The following is a 21,054-nucleotide window of genomic DNA, read 5'->3' on the forward strand; positions in this document are numbered from 1 at the left end:
TGGGTCCGTGAGTCCCCTTGGGTGATTCTCACCTGGGATGGCCAGTGTGTCCGTGAGCAAGGGGAGGGCACAGTGATAGGAAGGGATGAGGGGTCCAGGCCAGCAGGAGGCTGGCAGAGGAGGCAGCATGTACTCCCAGGAGTCTTGTTAATACGGAGCAGCCCCAGTGCGGCGGGCACAGACACAGAGTGAGGACAGACCAGCGCTGCCATTGTCACATCGGGGTGGGGGGGAAGGGGAGTTATACATGCCACTTTTTTTTTTTTTTTAGTGGTTCTGCTTTTAAAAGCCATTAAATCTTTATGTAGGATGCAAAGCCGGGGGAGGAAGCTTGCAGGTGATGGCTTTAAACGGGCCTGTAAGAGAGGGGTGAGCTCCTCCCAATGAAACCTAAAGTATGTGGGGCGCCTGGCTGGCTCAGTCAGTAGAGCATATGGCTGTTGGTCTTGGGGTCGTGAGTTCGAGCCCCACGTTGGGTGTGGAGTTTGCTTAAATGAACTTGAAAAAAATATAAAAAATAAAAAAATAGGGCGCCTGGGTGGCTCAGTTGGTTAAGCGACTGCCTTCGGCTCAGGTCATGATCCTGGAGTCCCTGGATCGAGTCCCGCATCGGGCTCCCTGCTCGGCAGGGAGTCTGCTTCTCCCTCTGGCCCTCTCCCCTCTCATGTGCTCTCTCTCATTCTCTCTCTCTCTCAAATAAATAAATAAAATCTTTATAAATAAATAAATAAATAAAGTGTGGCCCAAAGGCTGTCCCCAGCAGCACGTCCGGCTCCCATCCTCCTTTTGCCCAGCACGTGCGGGCTGTTGGAGTCAGCCAGTCTCGGGGAGGCTCCACAGAGGCTCCATCCGGGAGGCCTGGAAGCCTTCGCTCGAACCGTCCATCATCTTGGCCCTGCCTCTCAGCTTTTCTTCGAAACAGCTCAGCCCAAGAAGAATGTCCTGCTGGAAGCTGTCGTGCGGGAGCCAGATGCAAGGCAGGGAGAGAAGGACCCCTTCCTGTTCCCCATCTCCACCCCGGACCCCATCCAGCGCGTGTGCTCACACGCACACACGCGCACACACACACATGCACACACACCCCAGGATGCAAATGATAACCACAGAGCCATCACTTGTGAAGCTTGACAGAAAATAATGAGAAACACTAAATCTTTTATAAGGTCAACACTCGCCTTAGCCGAGCAGCTGTCAAACAAGAAAAGAATTTAGCGCCGGAGCCACGAAACTTCCATCGGCTCATTAAGCCCAACAGGGCCCGGCCTGGCGTGGCAGAGGAGACGCGGGGCCTTCCGTTTTGTGTCAGTAATTTGCGGCCGAGGAGGCAAGAAGAAACACCGGCGCCAAAGGGGCCTAGGGGGCGGCTGGGGAATCGTTAGCGCGCCAGGAGCGGCCTCGGCTCCTAATTGGAAGCATTGGGCATTATCAACCGAGGATTTGCCTCCGCTCCCTGACAGCTAGTGGGCCCAAAATGATCGCCCACTTGTCAGTGTAAAAGACCATTAAAAACAAGCCATTTTGATTTAATTGGAGGCGGTGCACTGTGGGGCCAGGTGAGGAGGCTCGTCAGCCCCGCTCATCCAGGCTGACGCCTCTCCCTGCGTGAGGGGGGGGGGGGGGGGGCAATGTGTGCCTTCCAGACTCTTCGCCTTTCAGAAACTGTCTGAGAAAGCAGTGAATGGGAGATGGAACGAGCCTTCACAGAGGCAGTGGAGGTTGTTTTCAATGGGGTTGTCAACGAATGTCCTGACAGGCGGGGGGGGCGGGGGAGCTGCTTTTCTTTTCAGAGCCCAGATGATGGGAGTCTGCTTGGCGTTATTCTTTGGGGAGGTGACCACCAGGCGTCCAGCTGCCAGTGGGAGATGGGCTATTCTGTCGGTGACGAATAAAGACTCAGGAGATGGGAGTCTCTGCTCTCCCCACTCCGAAACATCGAAGGATAGGATCTGGACAGTCATGGTGGACTGATCTTCAGTGGACAGCAGGACCCCGTCTTTTATTTTAAGCTCAAGTAAGAGCCAAGGAGGGAGTTGGTGAAGGAGGCGTGTGGCCGAGGCCCTTCGAGGAGTCTGTGAATGGACACCCCCTGCCACTCGGGCCAGCATCTCAGTCACGCTCCCCCAACGGAGGCCATGGTGCGGTGCTTGGACGAACATTCTACATCATCTCCGTCAGCAGAGACCACTTGCTATAAATATTAACGCAGGCTCACAGCGGGCTCTCCCACCAGGGTGGGGGCCCCCAAGCACATGGAGCATCTATCTGTGTGTAGCTTTTGAATGTGAGTGTAGACTCCCTGATGCCAGGGACTATATGTTCTGCATGTTGATGCTTGGTATCACGAACGCCATGGGTACTTGATAAATATTAATTGGCGCTCGCAGATCTGAGAGAGGTCTACAGATTTGTATATTAATCTCACCCCCGTCCCACAAGCAGTGACCTCATTTGCTGCCTACTGCTCGTCCAACAAGACAAGGCTTGCAGGAGCACAAGGTGCTGGAGGGGCGTCTTTGGGAGAGCGAGGGGGAAACACACCAGCCGATCCCCTCATAAACCTCTGCTGTTCATTTTGATGAAGGATCAGGGTGGGAGGAGACACCAGATCCCCAGCGAGCATCCAATTCCAGAGCTCCAAATTTTGCTGCTGGTTTTAGACAATGGGGATTCCTTAATTACTTTCTCTGGAAATTTACCTGACAGTGCTTTCTCAGGTAGTGCAAGGTGGTTATCCGGGCGCTCGGTTCCTCGGTTGACAGAGTCTTTGATTTTGTGCTTGGTTGCAAATTAAGTCCTTTGCTGAGCCATCCACACAGTACCCAGCAGTGCCTTATCGCTTATTCATACCGGCTGTTGAACAACTGTGCTTCTGCCAGGGAAGCGGGGAACACACTCAGATGTTTGGTGTCCATGGCCCATTGAGTTGGGGTGCTCATGATGCGGTTTGATGTCTTTCCTCTTTTTCCTTACTGAAATAACGAGCAGGAAGAATTGGGGGGGTAACTCATAAGAAGAAACGGAACCTTTCTGTGGTTGACGGGACTGACCTTGTCAAGTCAGAAATAGGAATGGAATTAAGTGTCCTCAACTAGACAACAAGGACGTTATGCCATATTCTGGACACTGTTCTGGGGAAAGAGTGACAGACAGGAGACTTCAAAGGTCTTGGGGTTACTCGACTGCTAGGGGCACTCCATAGACACTAAAACAAATCTTGGCTGGATGGCTAGGTGGATGGATGGATGGATGGATGGATGGATGGATGGAAGGATGGATGGATGGAAGGATGGATGGGTGGGTGGATGGACAAATGGATGGATGGGCAGATGGATGAACAGACGGATGGATGGATGGATGGATGGACGGATGGATGGACAGATGGATGGATAGGTGGACAGACGGATGGATGGATAGATGAACAGACTGATGAGTGGGTAGACAGAGGGAAGTTGGATGAATTTACATTGATTTCTTATATGAAATGATTCAAGTGACACTGACCGCAGTCTCACAAATATATAGAAAGGCAGTTCAAGCTGACAAATCTTTTTTTAAAAGGTTTTATTTATTTGTTTATTTATTTGAGAGAGAGAGTGCAAGCAGGGGGACAAGCAGAGGGGGGAGGGAGAGAGGATCTGAAGCAGATTGAGCTGAGCACAAAGCCCGACGTGGGACTCAATCTCATGACCCTGAGATCATGACCTGAGCCGAAACCAAGAGCCAGACACCTAACTGACTGAGCCACCCAGGCGCCCCAAGATGACAAATGTTCTATGACTGTGGATAAAGGTAGAGGATACAACACCGGGTGGCAGAGGTCATGGCACCTGGGCAGTCCACTGTCACTGCCACATAGTACCCCGCCTCTGACATTCAGAGCTCTGTACCCAGAGGAACCATCAAGAATCTAGGCATCCATACAGAGACAGTCTTTGCAGGGCTGTCACTTAAAAGGGGGGCAGGTGATTCTGTGAAAGGAGGCAGATTTTGGCTAAACGTGAGAAAGAAGTGGCTGTGCACAATACTGTGTCCCCTGAACATTCCTGCATTGAAGCCCTGCCCCCAATGTGATGGCATTTGGGGTGGGGCCTTAGGGAGTAACTGGGTTCAGACAAGGTCACGAGGGCGACCTCCACGTTGGGATTAGTGCCCTTAGAAGAAGAGGCACTGCAGAGCTGGCTTTCTCTCCCTCCGTGCCGTGTGAGGACATGGCGGGAAGGGGCCTCCTGCAACCAGGGAGAGTCTCACCTGAACCCCACCCTGCAGCCACCCTGATCTCAGGCGCGCAGCCATCAGAACTAAGAAATCGACGTCCGCTACGTAAGCCACCCAGTCTACAGTATTCTGTTATAGCAGCCTGAGCAGATTAAGATGGAAGTTCATAATCCTCCGGGCTGTTTAACCGATGAGAGCCTGCCTCTCGCAGGCATGTTTCCGTTGGAAGGCCCCAGCATGCTTCAGAGCAAACATATGGAGGTGCATCCACATGCCATGGTAGATACATGTTTTAAACATCCCTGTGCAGAGCAGGTGACATTGACCAGGGAGCTCCAGGAGCTGCTTGCTGAAAATGCAGGCTTGGGGGCCCCTGGGTAGCTCAGTCAGTTGAGCATCTGTCTTTGGCTCAGGTCATGATCCCCGGGGTCCTGGGATCAAGCTCTGCATCGGGCTCCCTGCCCAGCAGGGAGCCTGCTTCTCCCTCTCCCTCTGCCATTCCCCCTGCTTGTGTTCTCTCGTTCTCTCTTTGTTAAATAAATAAATAAATAAATAAATAAATCTATCTATCTTAAAGAAAGAAAATGCAGGCTTAGAGGCTACCCCAGACCCACTAGAATGGATCCTGGGGTGGGCCCTGGAATCTGCATATTTTTTTAGAGAGCGAGAGTGTGAGCAGAGTTGGGGGAGGGGCACAGGGAGAGAGAGAATCCCAAGCAGACTCCACACTCAGCTCAGAGCCCATCACGAGGCCCGATCTCACGACCCTGAGATCATGACCTGAGCCGAAATCAAGAGCCAGACGCTCAACCGACTGAGCCCCACCAAGGTGCCCCTGGAATCTGCATTTTAAAGCTCTCCTCCAAGTGGGAGACCTGTGCATCTATAGGAGCAGGTGCCAAAGCCCTGTCCAACACAGAGGTTCTGTTGCTCCATGACCATCCCCTGGCCAGGCCCACGCCAAGCGCTTCCCATGCACGACGGCACTTGCCCTCTGGTCCTGTCCCCACTTTACAGGTGCGGGTGCACAGGCCGGCACAAGGCAGGCAGACGAACCCACAGGCTCAGCCCTCCCGCCCGCTCCATCTCTGCCTCATGCCTTTTCCTGCAGCAGGCCTGCGATAAGTGGCCTCTTTCCTTTTTGGCCTTGGGGCCAAATTGCGATTTAAAAGGTGCTCAGGGGTTTTATCAGGGTCTAAAGGCTTTCAGGGCAGTGGGAAGTTTTGTTTATTGCAAGGGCTTAAATCAGCCAGAGCAGGGCTGGCCACGACCCTCTGGACACCTATAAAACCCCAGTTCCTGACCGCCCTTCACTCTCCTTCACGGGTCCTGCATTTAGCCCCCAGCTGGCCCCTGACCTGTTTCAGGTCCATAGTATTTATCGGCTCCACCAAGGCCCGCGGCCTGGGGCAGCCGGCCAGAGGGCCCACGCCTCCCCTCTGCTAGTCGTTAGCGCTGGACCTGGGCACATGGTTTTAGGCCTCCCAGCACAGTCCCTTGCCCTCTGACACAGCACGGCTCTTCTCAGCCACAGAGGGCTAGTGGGAGCAATGGTACAAAATGGACTGTTCCTCAAAGCACCGAAGAGGTGCTCCAGGTGTGTGAGCGCTGAGTATTGTTATCATTGCTGCCTTCGCGAAGGAACGTTGCCCCCGGGAAACTCTTGGACACTCTTCCCTCTGCTCATCCAGCCACTGGACTGGGGTCACACTGCCCACATTCTTGTGTGTGTGATCTAACGCATCATTTCCCAGGACGTCTCTGAGGAGAGGAAGGAAGAGGCCAGCAAACACCCCTATTTCTGAGGGACACTGAGGGATCCCGGGGGGGGTCCACTGTGTTGATTGCTTGCAGCTCCGAGACACGAGGTTCGCCTTGCCCGCACTTTTGACAAAGCTCAGTTCACCTGAGCAAATCATCTAACCCGTGTATTGCTGGAACCTGCTGCTGGCCACGTGCTAGGCAGCTCTGGATCCTGACCTGGGAAAAGCATGGGTGCCCGGTGACAGAGTCGGATGCATGGGGACATGTGGCAATGAGGCACTCGGAGGTTAGGCCCAAGTCCTGCTTGAGCTGGGAGTTTCCCTTAAATCACCAAGAACTGTTCTCTTGGGGAAGAGCCAGAAGAAGAAACTGGGGACCCCCAAAGTCCCATCGACTCCCCCAGATTCAAGGTGGGATTCTAGCTATCTCTAGAGGTTAGAAATCTATACCTGATGCCAAAACAAGCTGTCTTGTCTATTTTCTGGTTGATTCTCAACATAAAATTTGAGATGTTTTTGCCTCCTGGTCGGGGAGAAGAGCTTCCTGTAGAGAACAGAGAGTTCCCAGGCACCGAAGTGTTAAGGGGACGGTCAGGCTGGGGGTCCCCAGTTAGAAGCACCAGCTCCCACTTCTCTGGGCCCCAACATAGACGCCTGGCGTCTCCCTCCATGACCTGGGAACCCAGACTCGTCCCGCCGTACCAGGAGCTTTACCGCTGTCCCCCACCTCCTGCGCCCCCCCCCTTCCCCTTGTTCCCGTCCCCAGAGCTTCAGCTCTGGCTCTTTGTGACTTGCCAGTATTGAACAGCAATGTCACCTCACGAGCAGGTGCCTAAACATTCTGTCCCTCCAAGGTGCCGGTTTATGTAAAACCAATTAAGCCCCTGCTTTTATCTCTCCAGCGAGGCAGCTCTTCTGCATACTGATCTGATTTCTAATGGGGGCATCCATATTTAGGGGAGAAATGTCAACTTCATCAGGACCTCTGAATCCTCTGAATCACTCTTCCTAGTGCCCTGTTTCCGCATGTGACACATTCCATCCCGGCGCTTGGAGCCTGACGCGGCAACACGGGATGATTCTTATTCCAACACGACAGAGCGACAGGATTCTTAAAATACATCACTTGTGCAGGGACCTCGGGGAGGAGCAGATCTGGCATCTGTCCTTCCTGTGTCTGGAAGGAGTGACTTTGGGGCTGAACACACCTGTCCAGAGAAGGGCTTCTAGTTCGTTGGCCCTTTAGAGCCCTTTGGAGAGGTCGCTGCAGTGGGGGGACAGGCTCAAAGCCCGCTCTGGGGGTTTAACAGAGAGTTAACTTTCCAGCTGGCTATGATTTGTAAGGGAGCTTAAAGGTGGGAAAGAAAATCCTTTTCTTAGATTCAGCAGCTTTCGCTAATCAGCTGCATCTCTGGGTGTCACTGCTTGGCTGACTACTGATTTTTTTTCCTGCCGTCTCTGGTTCTATTAGGGAGTCAGGGGCCCAGGAGACCTGAGGCAGGGTTAGTCTTCCACAAAGAGAGGAGCCTGATCCCAGCATTCAGAGCACAAGAGCTTGTAAATCAAACTGTTAGCTTAATAGCTCGGGCCATTATTCTAAAGCAGTGGGGCTGAAACCAAAAGCCAAATGAAAATATAGTCAATTTGTTCATACTTTAGTGACTGAATGACTCTGTAATGTCAGTGGGTATTGGCACTGGGGAAGACAGGTCTGTCGGGGGAGAGGCGCAGTGTTCGGCGTGAGGGGTGACCTCGGGATGCTTGGGCAAACCTCCCTCTGAAATGGGTTTGGGATCCCCAGTTATAACACAGACTTGGCCATAGAGAGCCAGACTCGGGGAGCCGGCCGTCTTCACTGCTGGGAGAGCGCAGGCCTCTGATCTCCGCGCCTGTTGGAAACCCAGCGCGAGAAACCAAGCATTGCCAGCAGCACCGGAGGGCCTGTGAGTTCAGGAGGGACTGGGCTGAAGGGGGCTCGAGCCCTGGGACAAGCGCCCGAAGAAGGATGCAGCGTCCCTACCCTTCAAACACATTAAAAAAAAAATAGCCTTACTGGTTTTGTAAAAGTCTTATCGTCACTGTAAAAATTCAAACAATGCAGAGAAGAGCATGAGAGAAAGTAAAACTCAGCCTCACACCACTCCAGGGGTCACCGCTGCGGCTGCCTGAGGACCCCTCCCTCTGGATGTCTGTCCCTGAGCACAGGCCCCTGTGCAGATGTGTGGGCTCCTCTGTCCCAACGGCATCACGGGTTCTTTCCCCAGCAATGGGTTAGGATCGTGGCAGTAAGTAGCCTAAGGTCATTATTTTCAGTGGCTGTATACTATGTCACAGGATTATATCTTGTCTGTGCAATGTCAGTTCAGGATCTCTCAGCTCGTACTGAAGACGCCTCTTCACTGGCACGTCGGGCTTTCACCATTGTGGGGGTGCCACCATAAATACGTGGGACCCACTCCCCCCAGATATTTGTCTTTGGGCTGGTATCACTGGCAATCTTTGTAAAGAAGGATAAATCGTCTGTTTTTCTTGACTTAATATCAGGCAGCCATAGGATGCATAGTTCAGACTGGATCACTTTTGAGAGCAGAAGGTGGGCACTATTAGTAATCCCACCTCCCAGGGGCACCTGGGTGGCTCAGATGGTTAAGCGTCTGCCTTCGGCTCAGGTCATGATCCCAGGGTCCTGGGATCGAGCCCCACGTTGGGCTCCCTGCTCCGAGGGAAGCCTGCTTCTCCCTCTCCCACTCCCCCTGCTTGTGTTCCCTCTCTCACTGTGTCTCTCTCTCTCAAATAAAATCTTTAAAAAAATAATAATAATCCCACCTCCCAACAGGCAAGCCTGGATTCTGGCCCCTGCCTGGGTTTTGGGTTCTACAAAAAGCAGGTGAGCCGGGTGGGCCAGCCTGTATCAGGATGATGTTGATGGGGCTTTGGTTATGCAGCTTGCCCCCGGCCCCAGCTCCGGCTGCCAACTAGGGTTGGGGTCTCCCCACCATTTCAGGCTTCTGGACACCAGGGGGTGGAGCTGCCCCAAACTTCCCCGTCTAGCTGTCCAGCCCTCTGTCCATCTACCCACTTCACCCTGGCCGCTCACCAGTGACCCTACAGCAGCCTGATGTCGGCACCGAGAGCAGGGCTTGGCACAAAGATGCTGAGTGAGATTTGTGTATGAATGAGGGAATGAAGGAATGATCACCAGGCCCATCCCCAGGGCAGATGCCATGTGTTGGCACCTGAACAGAGTCCAGGTGCCCTGCTGAATGTATACGTGTGTCCTCATCGAATCCTTCTGCTAGCCCCATTTTCAGAAGACGGAACGGGGACGTGGACCGGTAAAACCATGTGACAGGTAGGGAGAGGCAGGGTCACCATGTGACCCAGGTCCACTGCCCCTGAGTCAGGTGCGCACTCAGGGAATGCGGGTTCCCTCCTCCCTCCCCGCAGCCCCCGGCACATTTGTGAAGGGCACGAGCCCTACTGCCGCTGGGCACAGAGGGTACCCGGCTGCAAGCCCAGCGGTCCCTCCACTCAGGGATGGGAGGCGGTGTGTTCACATCCCATCCCCAAAATGGGAGCCTGAGGAAGGGTCTGAGCCGTTTCCCCTGACGGTTCACTCTGGGTTTGGGGTCCACCACCTTGAGCCGTGACCCTGGGATCGTGAGCCTTTGGTTGAAGGAGACCCTTAAGAACAGTGCTACCCTCACTTTCAGATGAGGAAACTGAGGCCCAGAGAGCCTCTTAGCTGACTGGTAGCAGGGCATACCTACATGACCCTCTCTCTGGGCCCCATGCACCCGGGGCAGTGGCTGGTGGTACAGACCAGAATGGGCGCTGGAATCCCAGGCAGCCCTGCGGCTGGTCCCGCGGGTGCGGTCCCGGGTGGGCCCAGGACGCCGCTGAGCGCCCCGCGAGGTGCCGGGCCGGGGAGGGTCTGGGCAGCCCCCTCGAGGGGCAGGGAGCCAGCTTGCTCCGCGTTGACCCAGCGCAAGGAGCAGGCTGCCGCGCCCCTGCCTGCTGCTTTTCCATGTGAGAGGTGTTTAATTATTTCTGACAGGGTTCAGCGTCGACATCTGTTCGCGAGCGGGGAGAGTCCATTTAGGTTATCCATCACTGTGACAGGTTCAACTTTTTTGGAAGCGCTTTTCCCTTTTATAATGGGGCTGGGGTGGGGAGGGGGGGGGTGGCTGGGCACAGACATGAGGCACAGACAAAGACCCTCTTGGGGCCCCGTGCAGGGCGCTGCGTAGCCCCCGGCCACCACCGTCGCCGCCGCACTGGCCCCGGACCCGGCTGCCAGGATGGGGGACGCCAGGATGGTCAGGTTGGGAAGGGGCTTTCAGCGGGTCTGTGAAAGGCTTTTAACTCTTCTGTGCTCTACTGGTCATCCATTCATTCATTCATTCACCTCCTCCTTCATTCATTCTTCCTGCAGACTTTCACTGACCACTCAGGGGGTGCGGGGCTCTGTGGACGCTGTGGGGGTCACAACAGGCATGGTCCTTAGGGGCTCACATTTTGCTGGGGAAGATGGACAACTAATTGCCCAATTAACTAATTAATTGCAATGAGGATGCATACTGTGAAGGGGAGAAAGGGGCCCTGCTGGGCTGAAGAGGCACCTGCTGGGACGCAGCCGGAAGTGAGGGAAGGATCCTCAGGAGGCCCTGGACTTCCGTGGCCCTGGACGGAATCTGGGACCCTTTCTTACAGGGCATGTTCCTTCAGCCTGCTGAGCCTCAGGCTCCACATCTGTGAATGGGGACAGTGTTTCTACGAAATAATGCATGTCTAGTGCTTGGCTCACAGTGAGAGCTAATAAACACTTCGTGTTGGTAGTATTTCCCAAAAGGGGGGACCAAGTGTTGCATCCATAAAGGCATCACTCTGGGGGGTTAGGGTCTCCACTGGGCTGACCACGGTGGCGCCCAGGGACAAGCGTTGCTGAGAGTCCTGCAGAGGAACTTCCAGAAACCCATGAACATCCCCCAAAAGACGAAAAGTGCCCTGTGAATCCTGGGGCTGGCATGTTTATTCTTTCTCGTTTCTGTGGCACAGTGGGTAGTGTGTTGGAGGTTGGGGCCAACGGTCAGAGGAGCCAGGCTTCCCAACCCCCACCCCACTCACTGGGGGAGGACAGCTCAAATTCTGCTTCCCCTCTGTGCCACGGAGCAGTGGGGGGGATACTCGCTCTGAAGATGAAGTGCACTAATATGCGGAAATGACTCAGCTCAGTGCCTGGCACCGAATCAAAGGGTGGCATTTATAGGTTACCTCCTGTTGCTCCTGACCGTATTTCAGTGACAGCAATCTAGAATGGAAGAGCCCAGCATAGCTGAGTCAAAGCCCCTCTTTTGAAAATAGAAACTGGTTTGTTCATGTCCGACTCTGGGCCAGGCACCGTGGGGACACCGGCATGGGAGACATGCTCTCCTGATGGGGGAGAGTCGAAGTGGGGATTGGGGTGAGGGCCCTTTCCTTGCTCCTCTGGCCCAAGACCGCCTGAGCCCTCCTTTGTCCCCTGCCTCAGTAGCTCTGGGCAGATTCTAAATCAGAGCCAAGGGGCTGGGGGTGGGGGGTGACACCACAGAACTGAGTGTTGTGGAGGGCATCTCATGCTCACGGAGCTCTGGGTCCCCGTCCCTCCCCAGGCAACATCCCATGGAAAATCAGAGAGAAAAATCAGAGCTAAAAGAGCAAAGGAGGGGCCAGGAAGGAAGCTGTGGAGAGAGGAGTGGGCGAATGGTCACTGACATATGCTGACAGAGGCCACTTGGGCAGGTCGCAAGGGGCCGCATCGGGGGGCAAGCAGGCTTCTCCTTGAAGCTCGGCAGCTTGTTCGATTGCATTAGGCTCAGGAAGGCACTGGCCCCTTCATTGTCCAAATTGCAGTTTAACTCAATACTGCGGGTGGGCTGGGCTGGCCAGGAACATTGCTTTGTCCAGCTGTCTTCCTGGGGCCAGGCATGTCCCTGTGGCCCCCTAGAAAGGCTCGCTGGGCCCGAGTTGGGCAGGCACAGCTCCCCTCCCACTCAGAAGCCGCTGTCCCCAAACCTCCCGGTTCCCCCTCTGAACAGCCAACCAGCGGCTAGAAGTCCACAGCATTTCACTGTCTAGAGGACAGGTAAAGAATGGGCCGAGTGAGGGGCATCCACCCTAGGTGAGGGAAGGGGCATTTGGAGGCGAGACCGACCTTCTGGAAGTGAGGCATATGCCAGAGGGCATCCAGCTTCACTGGCGGCTTGTACTTTCTCAGCTGACTGCTCCGCGTCTCATACAGCTTCCCCAGGATCACCTGCAGGCCAGAGAAATGCAGAGGTGAGGTGGTCTGGCTCGCGGAGGAGCCCGACCTATGATGAAGGGAGGCAAGGGCAGAGAGTTGGGCTTCCTGGTGTTGCAGACCCATGGGTCACGTTCCTCCTGCCTCCGGCCCTTCTCCAAGGCTGATGTCACGGCACCCACTCCCCTGGCCACTGCTCAGTGGCCTCCGGCGTGGGACCCCCCGGCCCCGTGCTGCGAGCATGTTGATCTGTTTCTGGTTTGGCCCCTAGAACTCACAGGGTTGCTTCACAGAGAGGTAACTTCCCCGTGATCTGATCCAGCTTGAGCTTTGGGGATCCTCGTGGCACATGGCCCCTACTAAGGTCCTAGACGGGCCCTATTCGTGGGCTCTGTTTCCCTAAAATTTGTGATAGTCATATGTTTTGTTGTGTACTTTCTCTTTTCTTTCTTTTTTTTCATGGAAGTATAGCTGACCCGCAATGTTAGGTTAGTTTCGGGTGGACAGCGTAGCGATTCGACATGCCGTCTGTCACCATACGACCCTGTTACAGCACCATTGACTGTGTTCCCTGGGCGGAATCTTTTATCTCCGGGACTTATGCATTCCATCACTGGAAGCCTGTATGTCCCGCTCTCCTTCAGTAGGTCCTTTGGATCAGCCGTCTTCTCTGCCTTCTAGAACAGTTTTGCAACTATCTGCAAACCAGAGATGCTCTCCAGCTGAGAGTCACCAAGCCTGCCTTCAGAATTGGAGGGATGCACGCACCCCCCTTTCCCCTTCCTAAGTGGAAATGGATCCCCCTGCTGGAAATGGGTCGCCAATGCCTGACAGACGGGGTTGGTTACCGTAGGATTTGCTGAATTCAGCATTGAGTGGAGGGGCCCAAGATGAGGACTCACTACATGGAAGCTGTTGCCGAGAATTTCCATTTGAGGACACCACCATCAAAACCCCAGGACATCCTTTGCGGCTGGAGAGACAGGCTTCCCCTCGGATGGTGGCAACTTGACCTTGCAGACCAGCCATCTTATCAACCCCAGGCCCCAGCCCCAGTGTTTGTGGGTCTGGGTGTTCCTCCCAGTTTGTTAGACAATGTACAGCCACAGAGAATCTTGCAACAGGAAGAGAACCCTGGGGTTGGTTCCACAAGTGTTTTCTGAGCGCCTACCATGCACTAGGCACGGCAAGGCGGGCCCTTTCTGACCCTTTCTTTCCCCAGTGAGGGAACTGAGGCCCCAACTAAGTGGCGGCTCCCTCAGAGTCACACCCAGGGAGTGGGCCCCAGTTCCCAGCCAATGCTTGGAGGGGAGTCACTCCCATTAGTGGGGTGTTCTGCCAAACGGGGAGGGGCACTGGCCACGGTTGTCTCTAATGTCAGAAGATGTGTCCCCGGGAGCTTGGTTTTCCATGGATTTGCGACACTCTGAGTCCCTGTGAAATTGCCGCTAATTAAAAAACACGACCAAACTGGAGCTATAAAGCGGTTTGTAATGACAGCGCTCCCTCTGAAACTGGTCGTTACCATATAAGTCGACTCTTTCTTGAGCCATTAACGAATAAACTAGTCATGGGCTGCTTTTAAAATGTTATTACAACACTCTGCTTTTTAGTGAGCTGGTGTCTCGTTCTCTACCAACATCAAGGACAGTGGGAGGGGCCCCCTACCCCTCAGTGACGCTCCCGGCCTGTCCAGAAGGCACCAGGATCCTCGGTAAAACTCTTCGGCTCCCCATTTTGGCTCTAGAACATCTTTGCCCTGTTGCTGAACTCCAGGCTTTCCCATAATTAGCAGGGGTGGGACCTTGCCATCAAGAAGAGCCAAGACTCTGGGGCTACACACACACCCCCCGAGTCCGGGCCTTGCTCTGACGCCTTTGGCCAGTTGCTTAATCCCTCTGCACCTACGTTTGCCCACATGAAAATGAAATAACCGGGGCGCCTGGGTGGCTCAGTCGTTAAGCGTCTGCCTTCGGCTCAGGTCATGATCCCAGGGTCCTGGGATCGAGCCCCGCATCGGGCTCCCTGCTCAGCGGGGAGCCTGCTTCTCCTTCTCCCTCTGTCTACCACTCTGCCTACTTGTGCTCTCTCTCTGTCAAATAAATAAATAAAATCTTAAAAAAAAAAAGAAAAGAAAAGAAAATGAAATAACCGAGACGACCTGACGAGATCCCCGCCTCATGGTGTGCTCAGGAGACGGAATGCGGGAACACGGGTGCACGCTCAGCCCAGCTCCCTGCCTGGAGCAAGGCAGAGGGAGAACACTGGCTGGATTGCTGCACCAGCCAGACACGCGAAGATCGTGCTTCTAGTGAAATCCATGTGGCACTAGGCACACATCAGTCTGGATTGACTGCCGCTCACACCGTTAGCAACTGGCAGCGTGGGGATGTGGTTCTGTCCTCAGCCTCAATTTCCCTGTGCGGGCCCCGCCTCTCTGAGGCTCAGTTTCCATGCCCAGGAAATAGGAATAGTGCCCCCCTTGGGGGCTTTTGTCAGACATAAACGAAACGATGTGTATGATGTACAGGATGGGTTTAGCATGTGGCCTATTCATCAGTTTGAAAAGAAAATGTATTCCTAAAGTATAACAAAATGTGTTCTTTATGGCATCTTGCTTTATGAGCCTTTTCTTTAGTACAGGGCATATTTCTGTCCCGGCCGGGTCAGGTCAGTTGAAAATCAGATTTCTGGATGGGCGGAGTCGTGGAGGTTTGGTGGAAGGAGTCCCCGGGTAGGAGCTGGGACACCAGGTTCTGCTCCTGCGTCAGAGGTACACAGGGCCGGGCCAGAATCTTCCCCTCTCAGGCTTGAGTAGGGGTTGTGTGTGATCATCACCAAGACCCTTTTAGCACAGTACCCAGCAGCTTGGTTGCCACCCCCAGCCTCGCCCCTCCCCATTTATGACAAACGTGCACAAATGTCAGTCCCACAGCTTTGCCAGGCCAGCCCCTCCCTCCACTCCCATTCCAAATGGGGGCCACTGGAGTGGGGGATGCATTTACCTTGTGCTTTTTCTCCAGTTTAATGGCTTTCTGGGTGGCCTTCTGCTCCTGCACCCAAAGCTGCTGGTAGCGATGCTGCAGTAGGTCAAAGAAAGGGGTGGAAGGCCTGCGGGGAGGAAGCGCAGAGAGGCTTGAGGTCTTGGAAGGCCGCCGCATTCTCCGCCGAGGACGCCCACCTGACCCTCAGGACTGTGCTGTGGGAGATGGTGACAAAGACTCCCCCCGCCCCGCCAAAAAGCGGACTTTAGACAGGCTTCTCAGAGCCCTCTTTTCAACTAGACCTTGCCCTTGGGCCTTGGGCCTTGCCCTTGGTCTGCTGAAGCCAGTCTTCACAAAGAATCTGTGAAGTCAATCCCCCATCCCACCCCTGGTCGGTATCAGTATCTGATCACCTTGGCCTGCCTTTACCCAGAATCCCATCAGGTCAGTTCAGTGAGCATCGCCCTGCCCTCTATGTGTCCTTCCCTGACCCCCACCCCCTGCTCCCGGGCTGCAAGTCCCCACCTGTGCTGTATTCAAAACGGGGCCCCATGCTGCACTAAGTCTCTTTCTCCTTGTGCGGTAGCACTGCGTGAAATCATTGCCACCTCTCGTTTCTGACTCTGGCTCTCCTTGACAAGGGTCTCCAGCCTGGGAGAGCACATACCCTGTGCTGCGCATTTTGTTCACCCCACCCCTTCGCAATGCTGTCAGGCGGGTACCGTCCCTATCCCCATCCCAGAGCCTTGGGGGGGCGGCGAGTGAGACCTGCCCAGAGTAGCCGAATAGGTAACAGGTGACAAGGGCAAGTTCTTCATGGAAGAACCAGAGCTAATGATTGCAGGAGGGAATGATGGAGCCAAGGGGGCGTGGGAATCACCGGGGTGCCGCTCCCAGCCAAAGAACAGGTGGAGGTAATAATAATCATCAGGGGCTGCTAAGGCCATTCGGTGGAGACTCTACAATGCGTGGGGCAGGCTGCAGCAGCTGAACCAAATGACCCATTTCTTTATTGTGGGAAAATATATACACAACATACAATTTACCGACGCGATCAATCTTACCATTTCTGAGAATGACAAGCAGACATTTGTGATATACAGTGGGAGGTACGCAGTACCATCCACCCAAAATTCTTTGGGAAAAGAAACCAAAGTACCCTGACAGTCATCAGATTTCTAGACAAGCACTGTCAAATCGAAATACAACGCAAGTCACCTTGTCACGAGGACTTTTCCAGGAGCAACGTGAAAAAGGAACAGGCAGAATTAATTTTACTAATATATTTTATCCCTCTCATTACCAATGTATTTTATGGACCTAATCTAGCCAAAATATTAACACACCAACATATAATCCTTTTAAAATATTCATGGGGTGTTCAAAAGATTCAGTTTTGAAATTTGAATTTGGGACCCCTGGGTGGCTCAGTCGGTTAAGCGGCTGCCTTCGGCTCAGGTCATGATCCCAGGGTCCTGGGATCGAGTCCCGCATTGGGCTCCCTGCTCGGCGGGGAGCCTGCTTCTCCCTCTGCCTGCTGCTCCCCCTGCTTGTGCACGCTCTCTGACAAATAAATAAAATCTTTAAAAAAACAGAAATTTGAATTTAAATCCGTCAAAATTAAATACGAAGGTAGATTCAGCTCCTCAGTGGCACCAGCCGTGTTGCAAGGGCTCAGGAACCACCTGTGGCTGGTGCTGCCACACCAGATACACAGCTGTTGGCCTGCCTGCCACGCCTCGCAGGAAGCGCAGGGCGTGGGGAGCATGCTACGCACCCCCGTGACGATGCAGAGTGCCGAGTGTGGGACGTTCTGCAGGACAAGCGGCTCGAGCACCTCAGCAAACAAAGGACCGTGGGAAGGGAGGAGGAGGCAGTGGGGTAGATGACAGTGACCTAAGAAATGCACCCACCAGGTGCAGTCTGCGGACCTCGTTCGGATCCCAAGTCAAGCAAACCATCAGTGGGGAGGTATGTTTTGGGGCAACCGGGGCCAAGTGAACACTAGCTGAGGTTTGCAAGTTATTTAAGTGTTTCTGTTGGAGATGCATATAGAAGGGCTTGTGGGTGGAATAATTGGTTGTTTACAATTTGCTTTAAAAAGGAACTTCCGCAAATAATAAAATACAGTGAAGTGAAAACGGACGGCAGGGCATATCGATAATGGTTGGCGCTGTGTGGTGGGGGTTGGTCACGGGCATGTACTATAGTGCCTGCGATGCTTTCGTGCATCTTTAAAATTTTTCATCCTAAGCAAAAAGAGAAAAAGAAGAAGAAACTGTGAATCAGGCTCATTGCTTTCCCCCCCGTCATGTCTTTCTGACCTTCCTTTTGATGGTGAGCAATCCTAGCCAGCTTTTCTGCCTCTCACGTCTGAGCTGATTATTTCCTCATTTCCCTGGGCCAGAGAGTCTCAGATTTTTTTGGTGCATAAGAACCCCAGAGGTTCTGAGTTAGGAAGTGGGAGGGGGGCCCAAGAAATCACATTTTCAGCAAATATAGTTCTGATACAGGGTGTGTGGGTTGAAGGGTAAGCCCTCCAAGTGATGTTTCCATCCTCATCCCTAGAACCTGTGGATATGACTTTATTTGGAGAAAGGGCTTTTGCAGAGGTAGTCCAGTTAAGGATCTTGAGGTGGGATTAATAACTATGCAAATGCTTTTTGCACTTGTCCAAAGACAAGTGTCCTCATACGAGGACATACAGCAAAGAGAGACACGGGGAAGAGGAGGAGGTGCGGGGGGGGGGGACAAAAGATGACAGCACAGTGATGGGGCCACAAGCCAAGCATACCTGGGGCCGCCGGAGGCTGGAAGAGGCGGGGCGGGTTTCTCCACTAAAGCCTCCAGAGGGAGCACAACCCTACCCCCACCTTGCAAAATTCTGGCCTCCAGAACCGTGAGAGAATATGCGTCTGTTGCTTTAAGCCAACAAGTGCATGGTAATTTGTGACAGGGAGCCCGGGAGCTAACACACAGGGGTTCCTCAGCCCACCTAGGGGAAACACCAGTAGAAACCGCCCTCTGGATGACGTCTAGAGTAGGTCCCGAGACTAGAAATCAGAGTCTCACAGCTGAAGGAGCCACAGAACAGCATTTTGCAACCTGGCATGTGCGCGTGGGTCACCGGGGGATCTCGTTACAGGTACATTCTCGTTCAGTGGGTCTGGAGAGGTCACAGGTGTTGTGGCCCAGGACCCCACACTTTGGGGCTTATGACCTAGCCCCAGAGGTCTTAGCCCCCGAAGTCCCAAGAGTTGTGGACAGTACCTTCTGAGCAGGTGTCTCAGGGGGAGGATCCACGGCTTTTCTCATTGCGTTTCTGGAAATGCAAGCACCCCAGGGAAGGTTCCTTTCTTCCCAGTGACCTTATCTCACGACTGGGGACTGCAGAAATGGAAGTATTAAGAAGAGACAACCCCCCCCCATTCCTGAGACAAACCTCGAGCCTCTCTAGCTTTGTGTGTTTTGGGGTTTTTTTAGAGGGGGAGGGGCAGAGGGACAGGGAGAGAGAGAATATATTTTTTCAATTTTTATTTATTTTATTTTTTTTAAAGATTTTATTTATTTGTCAGAGAGAGTGAGAGCACAAACAGAGGGAGGGGCAGAGGGAGAAGCAGGCTCCTTGCTGAGCAAGGAGCCCAACGCGGGACTCAATCCCAGGACCCTGGGATCATGACCTGAGCCAAAGGCAGATGCTTAACCAACTGAGCCACCCAGGTGTCCGGAGAGAGAGATTTTAAGTAGGCTCCACATCCAGTGGGGAACCCAACAGTGGGCTCAATCTCATAACCCTGAGATCAAGACCTGAGCCGAAACCAAGAGTCAGATGCTTAACTGCCTGAGCCACCCAGGCGCCCCTCTGGCTTTGTGTTTGATTTGGCCTGCACAGCAGTCTTAACAGACTTTGAGGTTGTCATCAACAGTTAAAAGTTGGGAAATTTTACATTAAAAACCAACTTTCCAGACTGTCTTGAAAATGTGCAGCTTCTGACCGTGTGGTCTCTATGTAGCAACTACTGGGTGGAGCCAAGTGTCACCTGTCACTTCGCCCCATGCCTCTCCCTTCCCTGTTGCCCCTTTACCTGCGCCCTGCACCCCATCCATTCTCCTGGTGTAGTCTGACGCCCCAGTATGCAGACTTCCGTGGGACTGGGCTGAGCAGGGACTCTATTTGAGCAGAGCCTCAGGGGCTCTGAAATGCCACTTTACAGAGCAGCCTGCCAGGCGGCTACAAACAGTGGCTCTTTGTTTTCTGGTTCCTTTACCCCTGTGGTGACTTTTATTGCTTAATTATTACACGCCCCATGCTTCTGAGCAGCCTAATTTATGGCTATGCTTTCTAATGACATGAGATGCGTAACCTCACAGTATCTCCCCCCAGAGGCCGTTCACAACAGAAGAGCGGTCTTCCCAGCAGCCCCCACTGCAGGCATCACCAAGAGCCTCCCTTTGAGGCCCCCCTACAGCCTGGGCCGACCGGCCTTGTGTCCTGCTATGGCCAGTGGTTATTACCTGGAGACATGCAGGGAGGGGCTCAGGGCGGGAGAACAGCTGAGAAACCTTGGGGGTCACGGCGGCCCCAGCCCGGCTGGCTGAGGGAGATCCAGCAGGTTCTGCCCATTTGTGCTCTGGCTCATTAACTTGGATAAAAAGGTGGGGAGGCTTGTCAGGACACAGATCGGATCACATCACCCTTTCCTGTTTTAACCCTAAGCCTAGACTCCGGGCCGTGGGCCCCCACCTGGCTTACTCTCGGCTTCTCCCGGTCTCAGCCGTGGGGCCGCCTCCTCAGACAGCCTGCCCGACAGCCCATCCTCGGCCGCCCCCCGCCAGGTGCCTGCCCACGCACAAGTGCTCGGGTCATTGGTTCTCTGGTTTGTCACCGACCTCGGCCACTGGATGCCCACACCACCAGGGCAGGAATGGTTCCTGTGAGCGGCACGGTGTTGCTCTCAGCAATTACGTGTTGTTGAAAAAGAGGGAAGGCAAATCAGAGAAAGAAAGACCAGGCAAAGTTCTGGGAGATGCACTTTTTCATAATTCAGGGTATTTTACGTTAGGCTACGTAGAAGGTATGATAAAGGCCATAAGTTGATGGACGCTGCCGCTCGATGGACGAAGGACAGTCTTCTCAGCAGATGGCCTGGAAATGATTGGACATAGTGGGCAAAACCCCACAAAATAGCTCTCGACCGGAGTCGCAGACCTTCCACAAGAATGAACTCAAAATGGATCATGGATTTTGAGGTGAAGGTAAAGCGATTAAAGTTCCCCAAAAAACGCAGGAGGAAATCTTTAGGAGCTCAGGCCTGGCTTGGTGCTGATTTCTGAGACTTGGCATCAAAAGCATGACCCGTAAGAGAAAACAGAAGTGATAAATTGGACTTTTTCAAAGTGAAGAACTTTTGCTCTGTGGAAGGTCCTCTCAAGAAGATGAAAAGACCAGGCGCCTGGGTGGCTCAGTTGGTTAAGCGACTGCCTTCGGCTCGGGTCATGATCTCAGGGTCCTGGGATCGAGCCCCACATCGGGCTCCCTGCTCCTTGGGAGCCTGCTTCTCCCTCTGCCCCTCTCTCACTCTCTGTCTCTCATGAATAAATAAATAAAATCTAAAAAAAAAAAAAAAAAGAAGAAGATGAAAAGACCAGCTACCCAGACTGGGAGGAGGTCCCTGCAAACCACACATCTGGCCAAGCGCTCCTCTCTAGAACGTGTGGAGAACTCTCAAACTCAACGTGGAAAGCAAACCAGTTAGAAAGACACGAAGAGGCATTTCATCGGAGGGAGTACGGCTGACCAATAAGGACAGGA

The 21,054-nt window shown here is 53.6% G+C and overlaps 1 protein-coding gene across 1 annotated transcript in view; it reads right to left on the bottom strand.

The window, feature by feature from the left end:
• Positions 1-21,054, bottom strand: part of CFAP77 (cilia and flagella associated protein 77) — a 128,868-nt gene that overhangs the window by 11,683 nt on the left and 96,131 nt on the right. Inside the window, exons 4-5 of the mRNA XM_035015549.1 lie at positions 15,264-15,369; positions 12,172-12,273 (exon numbers count right to left, since the gene is read on the bottom strand). Of these exons, the coding sequence (XP_034871440.1) occupies positions 12,172-12,273; positions 15,264-15,369 (208 nt within the window). The remainder of the gene's footprint in view (positions 1-12,171; positions 12,274-15,263; positions 15,370-21,054) is intronic.

This window comes from Mirounga leonina, unplaced genomic scaffold, assembly GCF_011800145.1.
Source record: "Mirounga leonina isolate KUSES-001 unplaced genomic scaffold, KU_Mleo_1.0 Mir_170, whole genome shotgun sequence".
In the NCBI taxonomy this organism is placed as follows: Eukaryota; Metazoa; Chordata; class Mammalia; order Carnivora; family Phocidae; genus Mirounga; species Mirounga leonina.